Below are 16226 nucleotides of genomic sequence, written 5' to 3'. Positions count from 1 at the left end.
GTTTTGTCCATTATAGAAGTTCAAGGTTGTTTCTTCCGATAAAGAGTGGAGGTAAATATGCATCACACGATTCTATGATGAAGAATGGGACAGCCTTTCAATTGTGGTCTGACTTTGGATTAACTGGTCAGATTTTTGGAGTCTGTGTTTTAATTTAAGTATAAAAAAACTTTTATATGTCAAAGAAAAAAGAATCTTAAAAATTAGGGTTTAGTTATCTTATTGATACTCGATCTATCTAAGGTATTTGGTGTTCTTAAAGTTTCACGGTGTTTATGCGAGAACATCTATATAAAGATTTGTGTAGCCCAAAAGAATTTATAGTTTGGTAAAAAAATTTATTTGTTTTTCGTAGATATAGACAAAGAGTGTCCAGTTACATAAATCTTATGTTGATTATTTTTTGGATTTACGATAAAAAAATATATTTTCATGAACATGAAATCATCTTGCTTTGATAATCAACCTACTAAATTGTGCATCATTTTTTGGATTGGAATTTTCGTGGTATTGCATGCACTTGAGTATTCAACTGCGTCTTCTAGATTAGGTTAACTAAATCTAATAAGAAAAGATGTTGTTATCCACCTCTTAGAGATCGGCATCTTCTCCTCAATAAAAAAAGGATAAACTTGATAGCAGATGAGATTTCCCTGTTTGAGGAAATTTCTCTATTTTGTTGAGAGAAATCCTCTAATCTATTGGGAGAGAGACATATTAATACAAATCAATAATTTCTTTCTCTATCCCTTTTCTAACATGGTAGCAGAGCAATAACCCCAGTAATCTGAGGGCTATATCTCGCCTCAAAACCACGGTAACAAAGTATTCATCCTGCCTATGTACACCTGCGTCACTGTTCTTCTCTTTCGGTTGTAAAAGGCAGCGCCATTGTGTGGTTCGCATACTACTCAACTAGTTGGCTTTGTCGAACGCAAACATCGGCATATAGTAGAAACTAGGCTCACACTTCTACATCAGGCTTTCATGCCTTCAACTTTTTGGACAGTAGCCTTTCAAACTACTGTCTACCTTATTAATCGAATGCCTACCCTAGTACTACAATACTAGTCTCCTTTTGACACACTATTTTATAAACCCTCCTAACCTTCATAAACTCAGAGTGTTTGGTGGTCTATGTTATCCTTGGTTATGTCCTTATATCTCTTATAAGTTAACATCACGATCTACTCCTTGCATCTTTATTGGTTACTCACTTGAACATAATACTTTCCACCGCTATAATCTCAACACTCATAAAGTCTTCATATCACGTCATGTTGTTTTTGTTGAGTTTAACTTTCTTTTCTAAGACCTTCACTCTCCTGCCATGCGGACCACTTCATTATCTCACTAGAGTATACTTCCGATTCAATCGAACGAGCCTCTTATGACATTGTCCAGTTCCTCCCCTCCCGATCCACACTATACTACTCCAGTTCAGCAATTGCCCATTCCTTCCATTTCTACTCTACTCCTCTCTTCCCCAATTGATGGGGTAATATGTTCCGAAACACAATCATTATCTTTACCTCTTTTTCGACCAAGTGCCCTTGACATGTCTCCACTTGACCCAACTTGTGCCACTGACCCTTAACCGCTTATTCCACCAACACTGCCTCCCGATCTTGTAGTCTGCAACCATCCTATGACCATATGCTCTAAGAGTGGTATTTTCAAACTGCGTTAAGTCCTTAACCTACATGCTATCAAGGATTCATCATCCCCCACTGTTGAACCCACCACCTTCACTCAAGCCCAAAAATCTCTACATTGACATACCGTCATGTATGAGGAATATAATGCCCTCCTTTATAACTCAACGTGGGATCTAATACCCTTTCATCATTCACAAAACATCATCAGGTGTAAGTGGGTCTTTCAAATTAAGCGGAACCCAGATGGCTCTGTTGCCCGATATAAGGCACACCTCATCGCCAAAGAGTTTCATCAACGACCTGGAGTTGATTTCACTGAGATGTTTAGTCCTGTTGTTAAGCCCACTATAATCTGGCTTATCTTGAGTCTGGCTACCACTAAAGGCTGGCAATTACGATAATTGGATGTTAATAATACCTTTTTATAGGGGTCTCAAACCGAAGATATTTTTATGCAACAACCTCTTGGTTTCACTCATGCTCAGTATCCAAAGCATGTTTGCAAACTTTGGAAAGCCATTTATGGACTTCGTCAGGTTCTAAGAGCTTGGTACACTGAACTTAGCTCCTTTTTTACTTCCGTTGGTTTTCTCAACTCCAAATCTAACACTTCATTATTTCTACGACACCATCATGGAGACAATATATATTTTGGTATATGCGGATAATATTATTGTCATAGGCAACAATCCCATCAAAATCCAAGCATTCATTAAACAGTTGGCGGATCGATTCTCGCTTAAAGATCTAGAATCCATGAACTACTTTCTGGGCATCGAAGCTACAATCACATCTTTAGGTCTCTTTTTATCACAACGAAAGTACATTCAAGATTTGTTATTAAAGACAAACATGCAGGATGCAAATGCAATTACAACCCCCCTCTCTACTAGTGGTTCTCTTAAATTATCTTATGAAAGTTCTGCTACGGAACCCACTCAATACTGCCAAGTTGTTGATTCTTTACAGTATTTAGCTCTCACTCGTCCAAACATCTCCTTTACAGTCAAAAAATTATCATAGTTTATATAGCAACCGTCTACTATGCATTGGTCTGCGGTCAAGAGGATTTTGCGATATCTTAAAGGGACCCTCAATCATGGTCTCTTCTTCATAAACACTCTCCACTTCGTCTTCATGCATTTGCCGATGCTGATTGAGCAGGCAACCTTGATGATAGAACATCCACATCGGGGTATATTATCTTCCTTGGCACTAATCCAATCAATTGGAGTTCTAAGAAGCAAAAGACAATCGCACAGTCTACAACTGAAGCTGAATACCGTGCCATTGCTACTGCTATTGTAGAACTCAATTGGATCACAAATCTACTCCAAGAATTCAACATCAATTTCACTCCTATAATATATTGTGATAATGTCGGAGCTACCTATCTGTGCGCTAATCTGGTGTTCCACTCCCGCTTAAAACATATTACCATCGACTTCCAATTTGTGCGTGATCAAGTTTCTCATGTCCATACGGCTAATCAATTAGCCGACTCACTCATGAAGCCTCTAACTCGTAAATATTTTGTATTGCATCGGTCCAAGATTGGTCTCCTTGATAGGAGCACCATCTTGCGAGGGCATGATAGCATATGAGATTTTCCTAACTGTTTGAGGAAATCTCACTACTAGAGAAATCTTCTAATCTATTGAGGAAAATCCTCTCTCCTAACCTCTAACCTGTATAAATACAAGAGGGACATGTTAATATAAATGAGCATCTTCTGTAATTTTTTTCTTTTACTGATATTGTCTATTTGATATCATCCTTAAGTGAACTCCGTAAACGGTAATTTAAGAGTAAAGAAAGAACAGTGCAGCTATCAGTGTGTTAAAGACAACTACTACATGTGTGTGTGTTTCTTTTGGACAAGAAAGCTACTGCTAATTGTTACAAGCATGCTTTTTCATGACCGTTTGTTCTGTGTACTGAATTCGAACAGTCCTCTATTTGCTATAAAATGTTCTCTTCCCTTCCTTCATCACAGTAATATTCCTTCATCTAATGATCTCATCACAAGCTTTGTTACTGAATGTTAGGTGACAGTATACTTTGTAGACCTTAAGCTTTTGCAGAAGAGTGAGTAAATGTTTGTTCTTCAAGGAATCGAACAGGCGGCGGCCTACAAAACTAGGATTTAAAGTACATAATTGTCAGTTTGAATTGTGTTCTTTTCTTCTTGTGATCCAGATGGACATGAATTAACAACAGTTCAAAGTATTTAGTGGTCTTGGTAGATGGCACCAAATTAGGTTTCCATTGTTTTGATTCTTGCTGTACTTCTTTTTCCTAGAAATTATTCCCTATTTCAGGTCATTTTATTTTTGATTATATGATATGATAGATTTTGCTAGGTGAGATAAACTGCAGCACTTTCAGCCCATATGGAAATGGAAGAAGATGACTTCAATTGATTTACGAGTGTTTTATAGTTAATTTGATTTTAAGTAGTTTTGGCCACATAATTCTATTCAATTTAGACATCGCAACTTATCTCAGAGCCGACTTAGTACATGACATGTTGAATGGTCTAAGTAGAAAGGACGGTGATAAAGATTTGATTCTATATTATGCTTGGATCTTTGTCTTCTCTTTCTATTATGTTCACGACAACATCACACCCATAAATGAAAGTATTAGGATTAAAGATTTAATCGTGGATTATAATTGGGTTTTAACGAGGATGTTAAATCACATGGTCTATCAAGAATAAATCGATTATCTCTTGTAATCGGATCATGACATCAAAAAATGCTTACGAGGGTTTATGCCTTGAAATATATCTTTTTTCTTGGCCTTTTGCTTCGGACTTTTAAGTGAATATTTGGTGAATCATTATCAAAGTTAATTATTAATATTTTTATAATAACTTTAAATCAAGAGTTTGTACATCTTAGATAATTCACTTGTCACTACTCGACCTAATGATTGATCTAAAAAGAATTAGACTCTCTTAACTACTAATTGTTAATTTCGTTGATTTTAAATCACTAGTTCAAAATATTTAAGCTCAAATTAATGATAATATATTGATGAAATCTTTATAAATCAATCGAAGTATTAACTCACTTTCAATATGAGATTAAATATATGATTAATAATACTAGTAATAGATCATGAAGCTCTCTACTATCATCAGAAATCAATTTATGACAAATCTCTTGATCTATGTTGTTGACATGACCAGATTTCTTTCTCCTAGTGAATGAAAAGAAGTATGAAACCAATGTGGAATCATGAAACAGATTACTAATATTGTCAGTGGTCTGACTCTTTTTGGCTGTGTTGCTGAACACCATGTCTGGTTGGCTCCCAAATGCCCCAACTTAAATATACATGCATTAATCAAATCAAGAAGCATCAAACTGGTCCTGCATGATTTGCATAAAATGTTAACACCTCTCACAATTAATTTCTCTACAACACTGTTGATGTGCATCACTTGACATAAACTACTCACTAAAATGATAGCAATCAGTTTCAACTCAATTTCCTTTCTTGTGAATCTTATTGAATACCTTGTAGATCACCCCAAGGTGCAGAAACCATCAGAAAACAACAAGCTCCACCAGAAATGTATAATATGTCCAAAGAATCTTAATGATGATCCTTCAACTAGACTCCAAACTCAAATCAGATTAGTTTAATCAAGCTTGCAAGAGACTGAGCCAAGTTTTGTTTGCAAGTTGGGTCACATGATGAAGAACAAGCTTTGATTTCTTCAAGAACACGCTTGAAAAAGATCCTACTGTCATCCCTCACAATCATAAATCTTACTGCATATTATTGTGTATTGACTTGAACCACATTAAAACCTTGATATTCCTGAAAAGAAAAGATGATATATTTTATATAATATGGAAGACTACTTATCGGTAGAATGAGATAAAAAACATCCTCCTAGATCTACCACTGTCTCACCACACAAGTCAATTGTTGAATTGATCTTGAAGCCGCAATAGAATTGAGAATTAAGAGTTTTATTAGCAATGAGAGTCCTAAAAAGTATGAAGTTATTATAGGAAGAGAAATATTTCTTTCGTGAATAGTTAAATATTATTTTGATAAAAAATAAAATAAGAAAGAATTGCTTAAGATAGTATGTGCATGTACTAAGATAGTATATGCATGATAGTAATCAAAAGAGGTAAAATCATTATTAGTTACACGAAAACAAATGGATGAAGATAGAAAACTATTTTAATATTAATTATAAGTAAAAACTAAATATTTTTATTTCAATAAATACTATAAATAAATATTTAAATAATCTTCAGTTAACTAAAGATATATAGTCAACCCCAAATAATTGAACTTTATGACATTATTGTCATTATTGTTGTACATGACCCTTAAGAATTAGAGAGATCGAAAGAAAATAGAGCAACGGTGATTAATAAATTTTAATATCAATGTCTCTTATTTTTCTACATCATTATTTTTTAATGAATTATAAAAGTCTATTCTTGAGATTTATGATTATTATTTAATACAATTACTAAAAGAATGCAAATGCCACATGGATTATTAGGTTTTGCTTGCCAAATCAAGATTGGTAAATATTAGTCTATATAGTTATGCCAAACACGAGAGGTCAAGTCTTGATATAGCAAGTCAGATTGTTTTTTCTTCTAATAGTTCGAGTTTTAGGTAGTAAAACATGCTCAGGAATAAGTATAAAGAGTCTCAAGCAATTGGATGTTTTCAGAATAAAAGGTTCACAAACAGGTTACCTTGAAGATTTAAACCTAAATAAACACAATGTTTGAGCATTACACATACATAATTATCATGATGAGATCGGTGGATCAACTGATTGGACTATTATGTATTCTATTAAAAATATATAACTAATATGGGTTAATTCTATGGAAAAGCTTTTTTTTGACTTTTTTTTTTTGGGATATCTACTCTTTCATATTTCTCAAACGCATCTTTTATTTATTATAATCTTTCAAATACCCCCGATAACACAATTAGAACGGTACCTATTGGCTATACCATATAAAGAGATAAATAAGATAAAATTCTTTTATTATAGTATTTTTGAATAGATTTATAATATTTTCGTGGAGGTGACGGTGGCCAAAGACCTATGCATAGAGGCAACCAGGGGCGAAAGAGCAAGTGACTAGGGGTAGAGGTGATGATCGATGGGGCGTAAGCAATGGACAAAATTATATTTTATGAAAAAAGACACTCTACAAAAATTAAAAAAATAAGAATGCTCTATAATAATTTCTTAAAACTAAAATTTTTTTCGAGAATTTATCAAATAAATAGTTGAGGATAGGATACTTCCATCTGGTTCTTCGGTTCTCAGTTGGGCCAAGTAGCCTATGCTGGCCCTTCAACTTTGGCCATTCAGAGAAAACTAAGAATAATCTCATCAATCAATCAATCAGAACACAATGTATCTGCATATATGTCTTCGTTACGGCGAATTATGATCGACTCTCAGTGGAAGTCATCTCATTCTTTCAGATTACTTTTCAGACAACATTAACCTTATTTTTATATATTTATAAATATATTAGATTTAAAGTAATTAATATTATCTATAATTAGTCGTGATTAATCCGAGTTAAACGAGTCAATTGCCAACTACCCGTGCCCACCCGTTGCCTAGTGGGCACGTGCCCCATCGGATAGGCCACGTGCCCCATCGGATAGGCCACGTGCCCACGCGTTGCGTCTCTTTCTGTCCACCAACTCATCCGCTTTCGTCTGGCACTCCAACGCCTGTTTTCATGGACTCGCTTTCGTGCCCTGCACTCGTCTACACATTCCGTATGCAACCATCAAAGAATTCAGAGGCTCTTCATCTTTTCCCTTCGGCATACATGGTAGAGAAAACGTATCAGCATCCGTACGTATGTACGCGAGAAAACGATCATCTATGGGCAATGCTGCGGACGAGCCACCGACACTTGTCTTCCTACAGCTGCCAAGCATCACCGACACTTGTCTGCCGGAGGAGTTGGGGATGTCGATCGGGCGTGGACACACCTCCGTCCAACGAGGTGGGAACGCTCTCTTTCACCGAGAACCAGAAGCCACTTGGAGTCTTAGTGGTGCATGTCTCATGAAATATATTAATAATAATAAAAATAATTTGTATCAAGTACTTTTTTAAAAAATATATTAGATATATATTTTTTCTATTTTTTTTAAAATATGCCCTTTGTTTTTTGTTTTTTGTTGATATTGTGTCGCTAATCTCATAAATAATCCTTCTTTTCTTTTTTTTTTTTTCATCTATCGTCGTTGTCTTATCATCGTCACTTGCTAGTCGTGTTCACCCTTTACTTCCACCGTGAGACCTTATCACCTACGTACAATATTGTTTCTCACGTGTTGTCTTTGTTCATCGTCTTTGTTTCTTATCCATCTATTGGTTAACAAATGTACCGTGATTGATGAGTCAACACGATTAGGCCCACGTGCCAACGTCGGGAACTTCTGGTGGGAATGCGAGGGTTGTCTTTCCAAGGTTCGTCGACCTCGAGCTTCGTTTGTGGGAAGACGTGTCCGCTCGTCCCTAGGATAGATAACGACCTTCCTCACCACGCGAGCTCCTCTTTGGATCGGGAGATGAGACTGGCACCTGTCGGATCCGAGCCACTGGGTTGCCCTCCTCTGCGTATTGGGAGACGACTTTGGGGTGAAGGTGCCTACGGCTTGATGACGACCACCTCCCTGCAAAAAGGCCTTCGTCGGGTGTGTTCCGACTTTGGCCCCTCCGACGAACAAGTTAGATTGGTTTTTTTCTCCTTTTTCTTCCTCCCCTTCCTTGGGGTTGGCTGGAGATATTTATCCCTGCGTGCGAGAGTCTGTCGCACCTTAGTTTGGTATGCCCTCTGACCCTTACGAGGGTGGGACATCCCCTCTGACAAGATGGTGTCTCTGGGGGGTGCTTCTACAGTGTCAGACGACACCGCCCTAGGCTCTTGGGGTGGTTATGTTACATAGTTGTTGATAGAAATTAAGCGAAGAAAATAGAAAGATAGAAATTGTAGAAGAAACTATGAAATGTATAAGATATAATTGCCTAATACATTTTGATAGTGAGTTCTTGACAGCCATTTATACACACTCAGTAGGGAAGTTATACACATTCAGCATGGAGGATTTTTCTCAACTGCTGAGAGATTTCCTCAACTGCCTTGAGGAAATCTTATCTGCTTCTCAACTGCTGAGAGATTTCCTCAACTGCCTTGAGGAAATCTTATCTGCTTATCATGCCCCCGCAAGATTGAGCTTCCATCAAGGATGCCGATCTTGGACCGATGAGATGAAAATAGTTTACGGGCGAGAGGCTTTGTGAGTGAGTCGGCTAGTTGATCTGCTGTATGTACATGAGAAACTCGGAGTTGATGTCTGGCAACTTGATCTCGCACAAAATGGAAGTCGATGGCTATGTGTTTCATGCGGGAATGGAACACTGGATTGGCACATAAATAAGTAGCTCCAATATTATCACAATATATTGTAGGAATAACCGTGGAGTTGACGTTGAGTTCCTTGAGCAAATTTGTGACCCAATTGAGTTCAGCAGCGGCGGTGGCGACGGCACGGTATTCAGCTTCAGTTGTAGATCGTGCAACCGTCTTTTGTTTTTTAGAACTCCAACTGATTGGAGTAGCTCCAAGGAAGACAATGTATCTGGACGTAGATGTTCTATCATCAAAGTTCCCTGCCCAATCAGCATCAGCAAAGGCATGGAGATGGAGTGAAGTATTTTTGCGAAGAAAAATGCCATGATTAAGAGTCCCTTTAAGATACCGCAAAATTCGTTTGACTGCAGACCAATGCGTAGTAGATGGTCGATGCATGAATTGCGATAACTTATTGACGGCAAATGAAATATCTGGACGGGTGAGAGCCAAGTACTGTAAGGAGCCAAGGACTTGTCGATACTGAGTCGAATCTGTAGCAGGACTTCCATCACATAATTTAAGTGATTCACTGGTAGAGAGAGGAGTTGTAACCTCTTTCGCATCCTGCATGTTTGCCTTTGATAATAAATCTTGAATATACTTTCTTTGTGATAGGAAGAGACCTGAAGAAGTAAATGTTGCTTCCACTCCCAGAAAGTAGCTTAAAGTTCCTAGATCTTTGAGGGAGAATCGATCGGCCAAGTGCTTTAGAAATGCCTGAGTCTTCAAAGGATCATTTCCTGTGACAATAATATCATCCACATATACTAAAAGATATATTATGCTTCCATTGTGCTGGCAAATGAATAACGAGGTATCAGACTTTGAATTGATGAAGCCAATTGAAGTCAAAAACGAGCCAAGCTCGTTATACCACGCCCTTGGAGCTTGACGAAGTCCATAAATAGCTTTTTGAAGTTTGCAGACATGCCTCGGATATTGAGGATGAACAAAACCAGGAGGTTGTTGCATAAAGACATCTTCAGTAAGTGACCCCTGTAAAAAGGCATTGTTAACATCCAATTGTCATATGTGCCAGCCCTTTGAGATAGCCAAACTCAGGATAAGATGGATTGTTGTGGGTTTAACAACGGGACTAAATGTCTCTGTGAAGTCGACACCAGGTCGTTGATGAAACCCTTTGGCGACTAGACGTGCTTTGTATCTGGCAATGGATCCGTCTGGGTTCCGCTTAATTCGAAAGACCCATTTACACCCGATGATATTTTGTGTGTGATGAAAGGGTACTAAGGTCCATGTAGAGTTATGGAGGAGAGCATCATATTCGTCACACATGGCTTTACGCCAGTGAGAAGATTTTTGAGCCTGAGTGATTGTAGTGGGTTCACTGGCCTCAGTGGAGGAATTTGTTATAGCATGTAAGTCAAGGACTTGACGTGGTTTGAAAATACCACTTTTGGAGCGTGTTGTCATTGGATGTCTAGGGGGGGTGGAAGTGGTAGATTGTGTTGGTGGTATAGCCGAGGGCGAGTCACTGTCATGGACCGGGTCAACCGTTGGCACAACAATGTCACTAGATCTAGGAGAAGGTAAAGCCAGTGGCAATGTTACCGAGGGTATGACTTCATTAATAGGAGAAACTTGTGAGGAAGGGAGTGGAGGAATAGAGGGAGTGAGAAGCTGTTGAACTGGAGTAATAGTAGTATGTGAATCTTGAGAGTAAGGACTGGACGGTGTCATTGGAGGTTCGTGTGATGAGATCGGAGGGATATTCCAGTGATGTATGTTTATTGGAGTAGTTTGCATGGTAGGATTATTTTGAAAAGGAAAGACAGACTCCTCAAAGATAACATGACGTGATATAAAGACCTTTTTAGTTTGGGGTTCATAGCATCGAAAAGCATTATGTTCAAGAGAGTAGCCTATAAAAGTGCAAGGCTTAGATCGTGGTGTTAGCTTATGTGACGCATAGGGACGGAGCCATGGATAACATAAACAGCCAAAAACTCTGAGTTTATGAAGGTTTGGAAGTTTGTGGAATAATTTTTCAAATGGTGACTGGTATTGTAAGACTGGAGTGAGCATACGATTAATGAGATAAACTGCAGTTTGAAAAGCTACTGACCAAAAAGATGGTGGCATGGATGCTTGATGTAGAAGGGAGAGACCAGTTTCAACGATATGCCGATGTTTGCGTTCGGCAGAACCAACCAATTGGGGAGTATGTGGGGGTGACTTGAGGTGTTGTATACCACAAGCAGAGAGACAGGATGTGAGGGCTTGATATTCGCCTCCACCATCAGAGTAAACTGTTTTAATGGAAGATTGAAAAAAATTCTCGACCAACTTTCGAAAGTTGGTAAATACAGTAGAAACATCAGACTTATGATGGAGAGGATATAACCATGTGTACTTAGTAAAATAATCTACAAAAATGACATAAAAACGAAACTTGTCAAAAGAAGGAATTGGGGCAGGGCCCCACACGTCGGTATAAATGATTTCAAACGGTTTAGAGCAAGAAATGGAGGTTGTCCCAAAAGGCAGTTTATGACTTTTATTGCAAAGACAAGCATCACAATGATTAATAGTGCTATTGATTTTCAAGGTAGGAAGAGAATAACGAGAAAGTAATTTTTGCTGAATAAAAGGGGAGGGATGACCAAGACGACGATGCCATACATCAACCGGAGCTGCGATTGAGGAGTGAGCAGTAGGAAGGGTAATTTGTGAAGTGGATGGCCACTCATAAATGTTGTCTTTGTTCTGGCCCTGGACCAAGGATGCCCCCGTGCTCAAATCCTTGACAAGAAAAAAGTTAGGAAAGAATTCAATTGATGTATTATTTTGTTTACAGAATTGAGAAACGGAAATGAGGTTTCTTTTAATGTTAGGTGCACACAAAACATCATCGAGTGTAAAGGTTGTGGTAAGTGAACTAAGCGTTGAGGAACCAGAATGAGTAATAGGAATTCTTTTACCGTCACCGATGATGATATCTTCATTTCCGTCATAGTTGTTGTGGATGGATAAGTTTTGAAGATCAGAGGTGATGTGATGAGAGGCGCCCGAATCCACAATCCAATTAGGTTGAGTAGGAGTTGGAGTAGCCATGAAATTCGCCTGAGGCCACTGTGATGGAGTAGGGAGTCTGGGACGAGACCGACAGACTTTCGCGGAGTGTCCAACTTTATCACATAGTTGGCAAACAACTCGTTGGCGGCCTGTGAAGTCAGGACACGACGGCTGAGTATTATGAAAGTTACCACCTTGATATGGGTAAGGAGGGTTTGGTCTGGGCCCCATAAGGCTAGGAGGCAGCTTAGCCAAATCGTTGTTGACGTGCTTATTGTACTGGTTGTTCTTCCTCTTGGATTTTTGATTGACCTGAGCTGTAATAGGTGGTCCGGGCAACTTATCATCACGCTTCAAGTACGTCTCATAGTCGATCAACTTATCATAAAGTTCTTCGAATGATATTGGTGAGTCACGTGCCCGAAGTGCTGCTGTCAGTTCTTTGTACTCGCCTCCTAAACCATTGAGGGTATGGATTAGGACTTCTTCATCGCTGAGAGAATGACCTATCAAAGCTAAATCATCGATAATAACTTTGATATTTTGTAGATAATCAGCAATAGTACTTCCCTCTTGTTTCATTTTCATCAGATTGGAGAGAAGTCCGAGCATGCGAGTACGCGAGCGATTTGCCAAAGTTGTTTGTAATTTGCACCATGCTTCTGCAGCAGTCGTACATGAGGATATCAGCGGGGCAATGGATCCAGCAACGGAAGCTTGAATAGCTTGGAGGATGAGGCGATCTTGACGTAACCATAGTTGGTGGGCTGGATTTGGCACTGGATTGGGTTCGCTTGGGATGTTGATCATTTCAGGTGGACACTGGAGAGATCCATCAATGTAACCTAAGAGATCATAGCCAAATAAAAGATTAGAAAGTTGTGCCCGCCAAGATGCGTAGTTGCCACCTTTGGATAATTTGAAGGGAATGAGTGCTGCAGCATTGATGGTGATAAGACTTTGAGAAGTGCTCAGAGTCCCTGCAGAAATAGGGACAGGAATATCGGAAGAGGAAAATGAAGACATCTCAGATATTTTGTGGCGGGTCAAGTGATCTTTATAGAAGATGTAAAGATATAGGAGGAAGGGAGGAGGAGAAAAGCAGATCGATGCGCTGTAGAGTAGGCTGCAGAGCGATGAACTACAGAGAAGGGCGAGCAATCTGCAGCAAGAAAGGCAGCGATGTGGAAGAAATCTCTGCAGCTTGCAGCGATTTCTGCAGCGATGCTGGAGAAATCTGCAAGGTTGGAGATAGTTGCAGTAATGCAGTATTGGAGTTTGGTGGCCAGAAGAGCAGCGGAGTTTTCAGCGGAAGACTTTAGTTGGCAAGGGAGTAGCAGCCGGCGGTAGAAACAAAGGTCGTGACTGTGCTTCCTTTAGGATCTGATATTAGCAGTCGCAAGTGCTGCAGTAGGCTGCAGCGAATGGCTACGGCTGAGGGGCGGAGGCGTCACCACGAGAGGGATGGTTGGACTCCGGAGAAGAGGGCTTGCTCTAGGCAAACGGCTCTGATACCATGATAGAAATTAAGCGAAGAAAATAGAAAGATAGAAATTGTAGAAGAAACTATGAAATGTATAAGATATAATTGCCTAATACATTTTGATAGTGAGTTCTTGACAGCCATTTATACACACTTAGTAGGGAAGTTATACACATTCAGCATGGAGGATTTTTCTCAACTGCTGAGAGATTTCCTCAACTGCCTTGAGGAAATCTTATCTGCTTCTCAACTGCTGAGAGATTTCCTCAACTGCCTTGAGGAAATCTTATCTGCTTATCAGTTGTATAGTTGGAACTTGACGTGACATGCACCTCATGGTTCCGATGGCATGCACCTCATGGTTCCGGTGGCGTATTGCGGGAGGTCGCGGAGGCGGAGGCCGCCGGGACGCGGCCGCCGCCGGAGAACGGGGACGAGGAGATCGGCGGCCACCTGTTCGACTTCCTATTCGCGGCGCAGGACGCGTCCACCTCGTCGCTGCTGTGGGCGGTGGCGCTGCTGGACGCGCACCCGGATGTGCTGGCGCGGGTCCGGGGGGAGGTGGCGGCGCTGTGGGCGCCGGAGTCGGGGGCGCCCATCACGGCGGAGCAGGTGCAGCAGATGCGGTACACGCAGGCGGTGGCAAGGGAGGTGGTGCGGTACCGGCCGCCGGCGACGATGGTGCCCCACATCGCCGGGCAGCCGTTCCCGCTGACGGAGTGGTACACGGTGCCGAAGGGGGCGATAGTGTTCCCGTCGGCGTACGAGTCGTCGTTCCAAGGGTTCACCGAGCCGCAGCGGTTCGACCCAGACCGGTTCTCGGAACAGCGGGCGGAGGACCGGGTCCACAAGCGCCACTTCCTGGCCTTCGGCGCGGGCGCCCACCAGTGCGTGGGCCAGCGCTATGCCATCAACCACCTCGTCCTCTTCATCGCCCTCTTCACCTCGCTCGTCGACTTCGAGCGCCACCGCACCGACGGCTGCGACGAGATCGCGTACGTGCCAACCATCGTGCCCAAGGACGACTGCACCGTACACCTCTCCCGGCGAGGCGCTCCCTCACTCTGACCCCATCCCAACCCCGACCTCGCCTGTGTGGGTCCCCGCGTGTCTCTCTCGGTGTTGGTGTGTGTGTTCCCGTGGGTGAATCGTCTATTCACATCGTCTTCTCCCTCTTCTTCTCCTTCTCCATGTTCGTGGTTTGTCTGCACAGTGCGAAGCTATTCAGCAGGAGGTGAACGTTGTATGTGGTTGGTCGTATGTCCTGACCGATTAGGCATTTGGTGTTGGTGATCGTTTGTCCTGAAACACTCGCTGCTTCTTGATTAACAACATCATCGTCTTCTGACGGAGTTCGATCCAATAATGCCTGGGTGATAGAAATTAAGCGAAGAAAATAGAAAGATAGAAATTGTAGAAGAAACTATGAAATGTATAAGATATAATTGCCTAATACATTTTGATAGTGAGTTCTTGACAGCCATTTATACACACACTCAGTAGGGAGGTTATACATATTCAGCATGGAGGATTTTTCTCAACTGCTGAGAGATTTCCTCAACTGCCTTGAGGAAATCTTATCTGCTCAACTGCCTTGAGGAAATCTTATCTGCTTATCATGCCCCCGTAAGATTGAGCTTCCATCAAGGATGCCGATCTTGGACCGATGCGATGAAAATAGTTTACGGGCGAGAGGCTTTGTGAGTGAGTCGGCTAGTTGATCTACTGTATGTACATGAGAAACTCGGAGTTGATGTCTGGCAACTTGATCTCGCACAAAATGGAAGTCGATGGCTATGTGTTTCATGCGGGAATGGAACACTGGATTGGCACATAAATAAGTAGCTCCAATATTATCACAATATATTGTAGGAATAACCGTGGAGTTGACGTTGAGTTCCTTGAGCAAATTTGTGACCCAATTGAGTTCAGCAGCGGCGGTGGCGACGGCACGGTATTCAGCTTCAGTTGTAGATCGTGCAACCGTCTTTTGTTTTTTAGAACTCCAACTGATTGGAGTAGCTCCAAGGAAGACAATGTATCCGGACGTAGATGTTCTATCATCAAAGTTCCCTGCCCAATCAGCATCAGCAAAGGCATGGAGATGGAGTGAAGTATTTTTGCGAAGAAAAATGCCATGATTAAGAGTCCCTTTAAGATACCGCAAAATTCGTTTGACCGCAGACCAATGCGTAGTAGATGGTCGATGCATGAATTGCGATAACTTATTGACGGCAAATGAAATATCTGGACGGGTGAGAGCCAAGTACTGTAAGGAGCCAAGGACTTGTCGATACTGAGTCGAATCTGTAGTAGGACTTCCATCACATAATTTAAGTGATTCACTGGTAGAGAGAGGAGTTGTAACCTCTTTCGCATCCTGCATGTTTGCCTTTGATAATAAATCTTGAATATACTTTCTTTGTGATAGGAAAAGACCTGAAGATGTAAATGTTGCTTCCACTCCCAGAAAGTAGCTTAAAGTTCCTAGATCTTTGAGAGAGAATCGATCGGCCAAGTGCTTTAGAAATGCCTGAGTCTTCAAAGGATTATTTCCTGTGACAATAATATCATCCACATATACTAAAAGATATATTATGC

At 40.7% G+C, this 16226-nt stretch overlaps 1 protein-coding gene across 1 annotated transcript; it reads left to right on the top strand.

Annotated features, from left to right (window-relative positions):
- Positions 1 to 13324: 13324 nt before the first annotated feature.
- LOC135671133 (cytochrome P450 710A1-like) lies at positions 13325 to 14693 on the top strand. The gene is made up of 2 exons (XM_065179086.1): positions 13325 to 13402; positions 13935 to 14693. The coding sequence occupies exons 1-2, from the start codon at positions 13325 to 13327 to the stop codon at positions 14691 to 14693; spliced, it is 837 nt and encodes a 278-aa protein (XP_065035158.1).
- Positions 14694 to 16226: the final 1533 nt, after the last annotated feature.

This window comes from Musa acuminata, unplaced genomic scaffold (genome assembly GCF_036884655.1).
Source record: "Musa acuminata AAA Group cultivar baxijiao unplaced genomic scaffold, Cavendish_Baxijiao_AAA HiC_scaffold_1138, whole genome shotgun sequence".
Lineage (NCBI taxonomy): Eukaryota > Viridiplantae > Streptophyta > Magnoliopsida > Zingiberales > Musaceae > Musa > Musa acuminata.
This window is presented reverse-complemented; position numbering and strand designations above follow the sequence as displayed.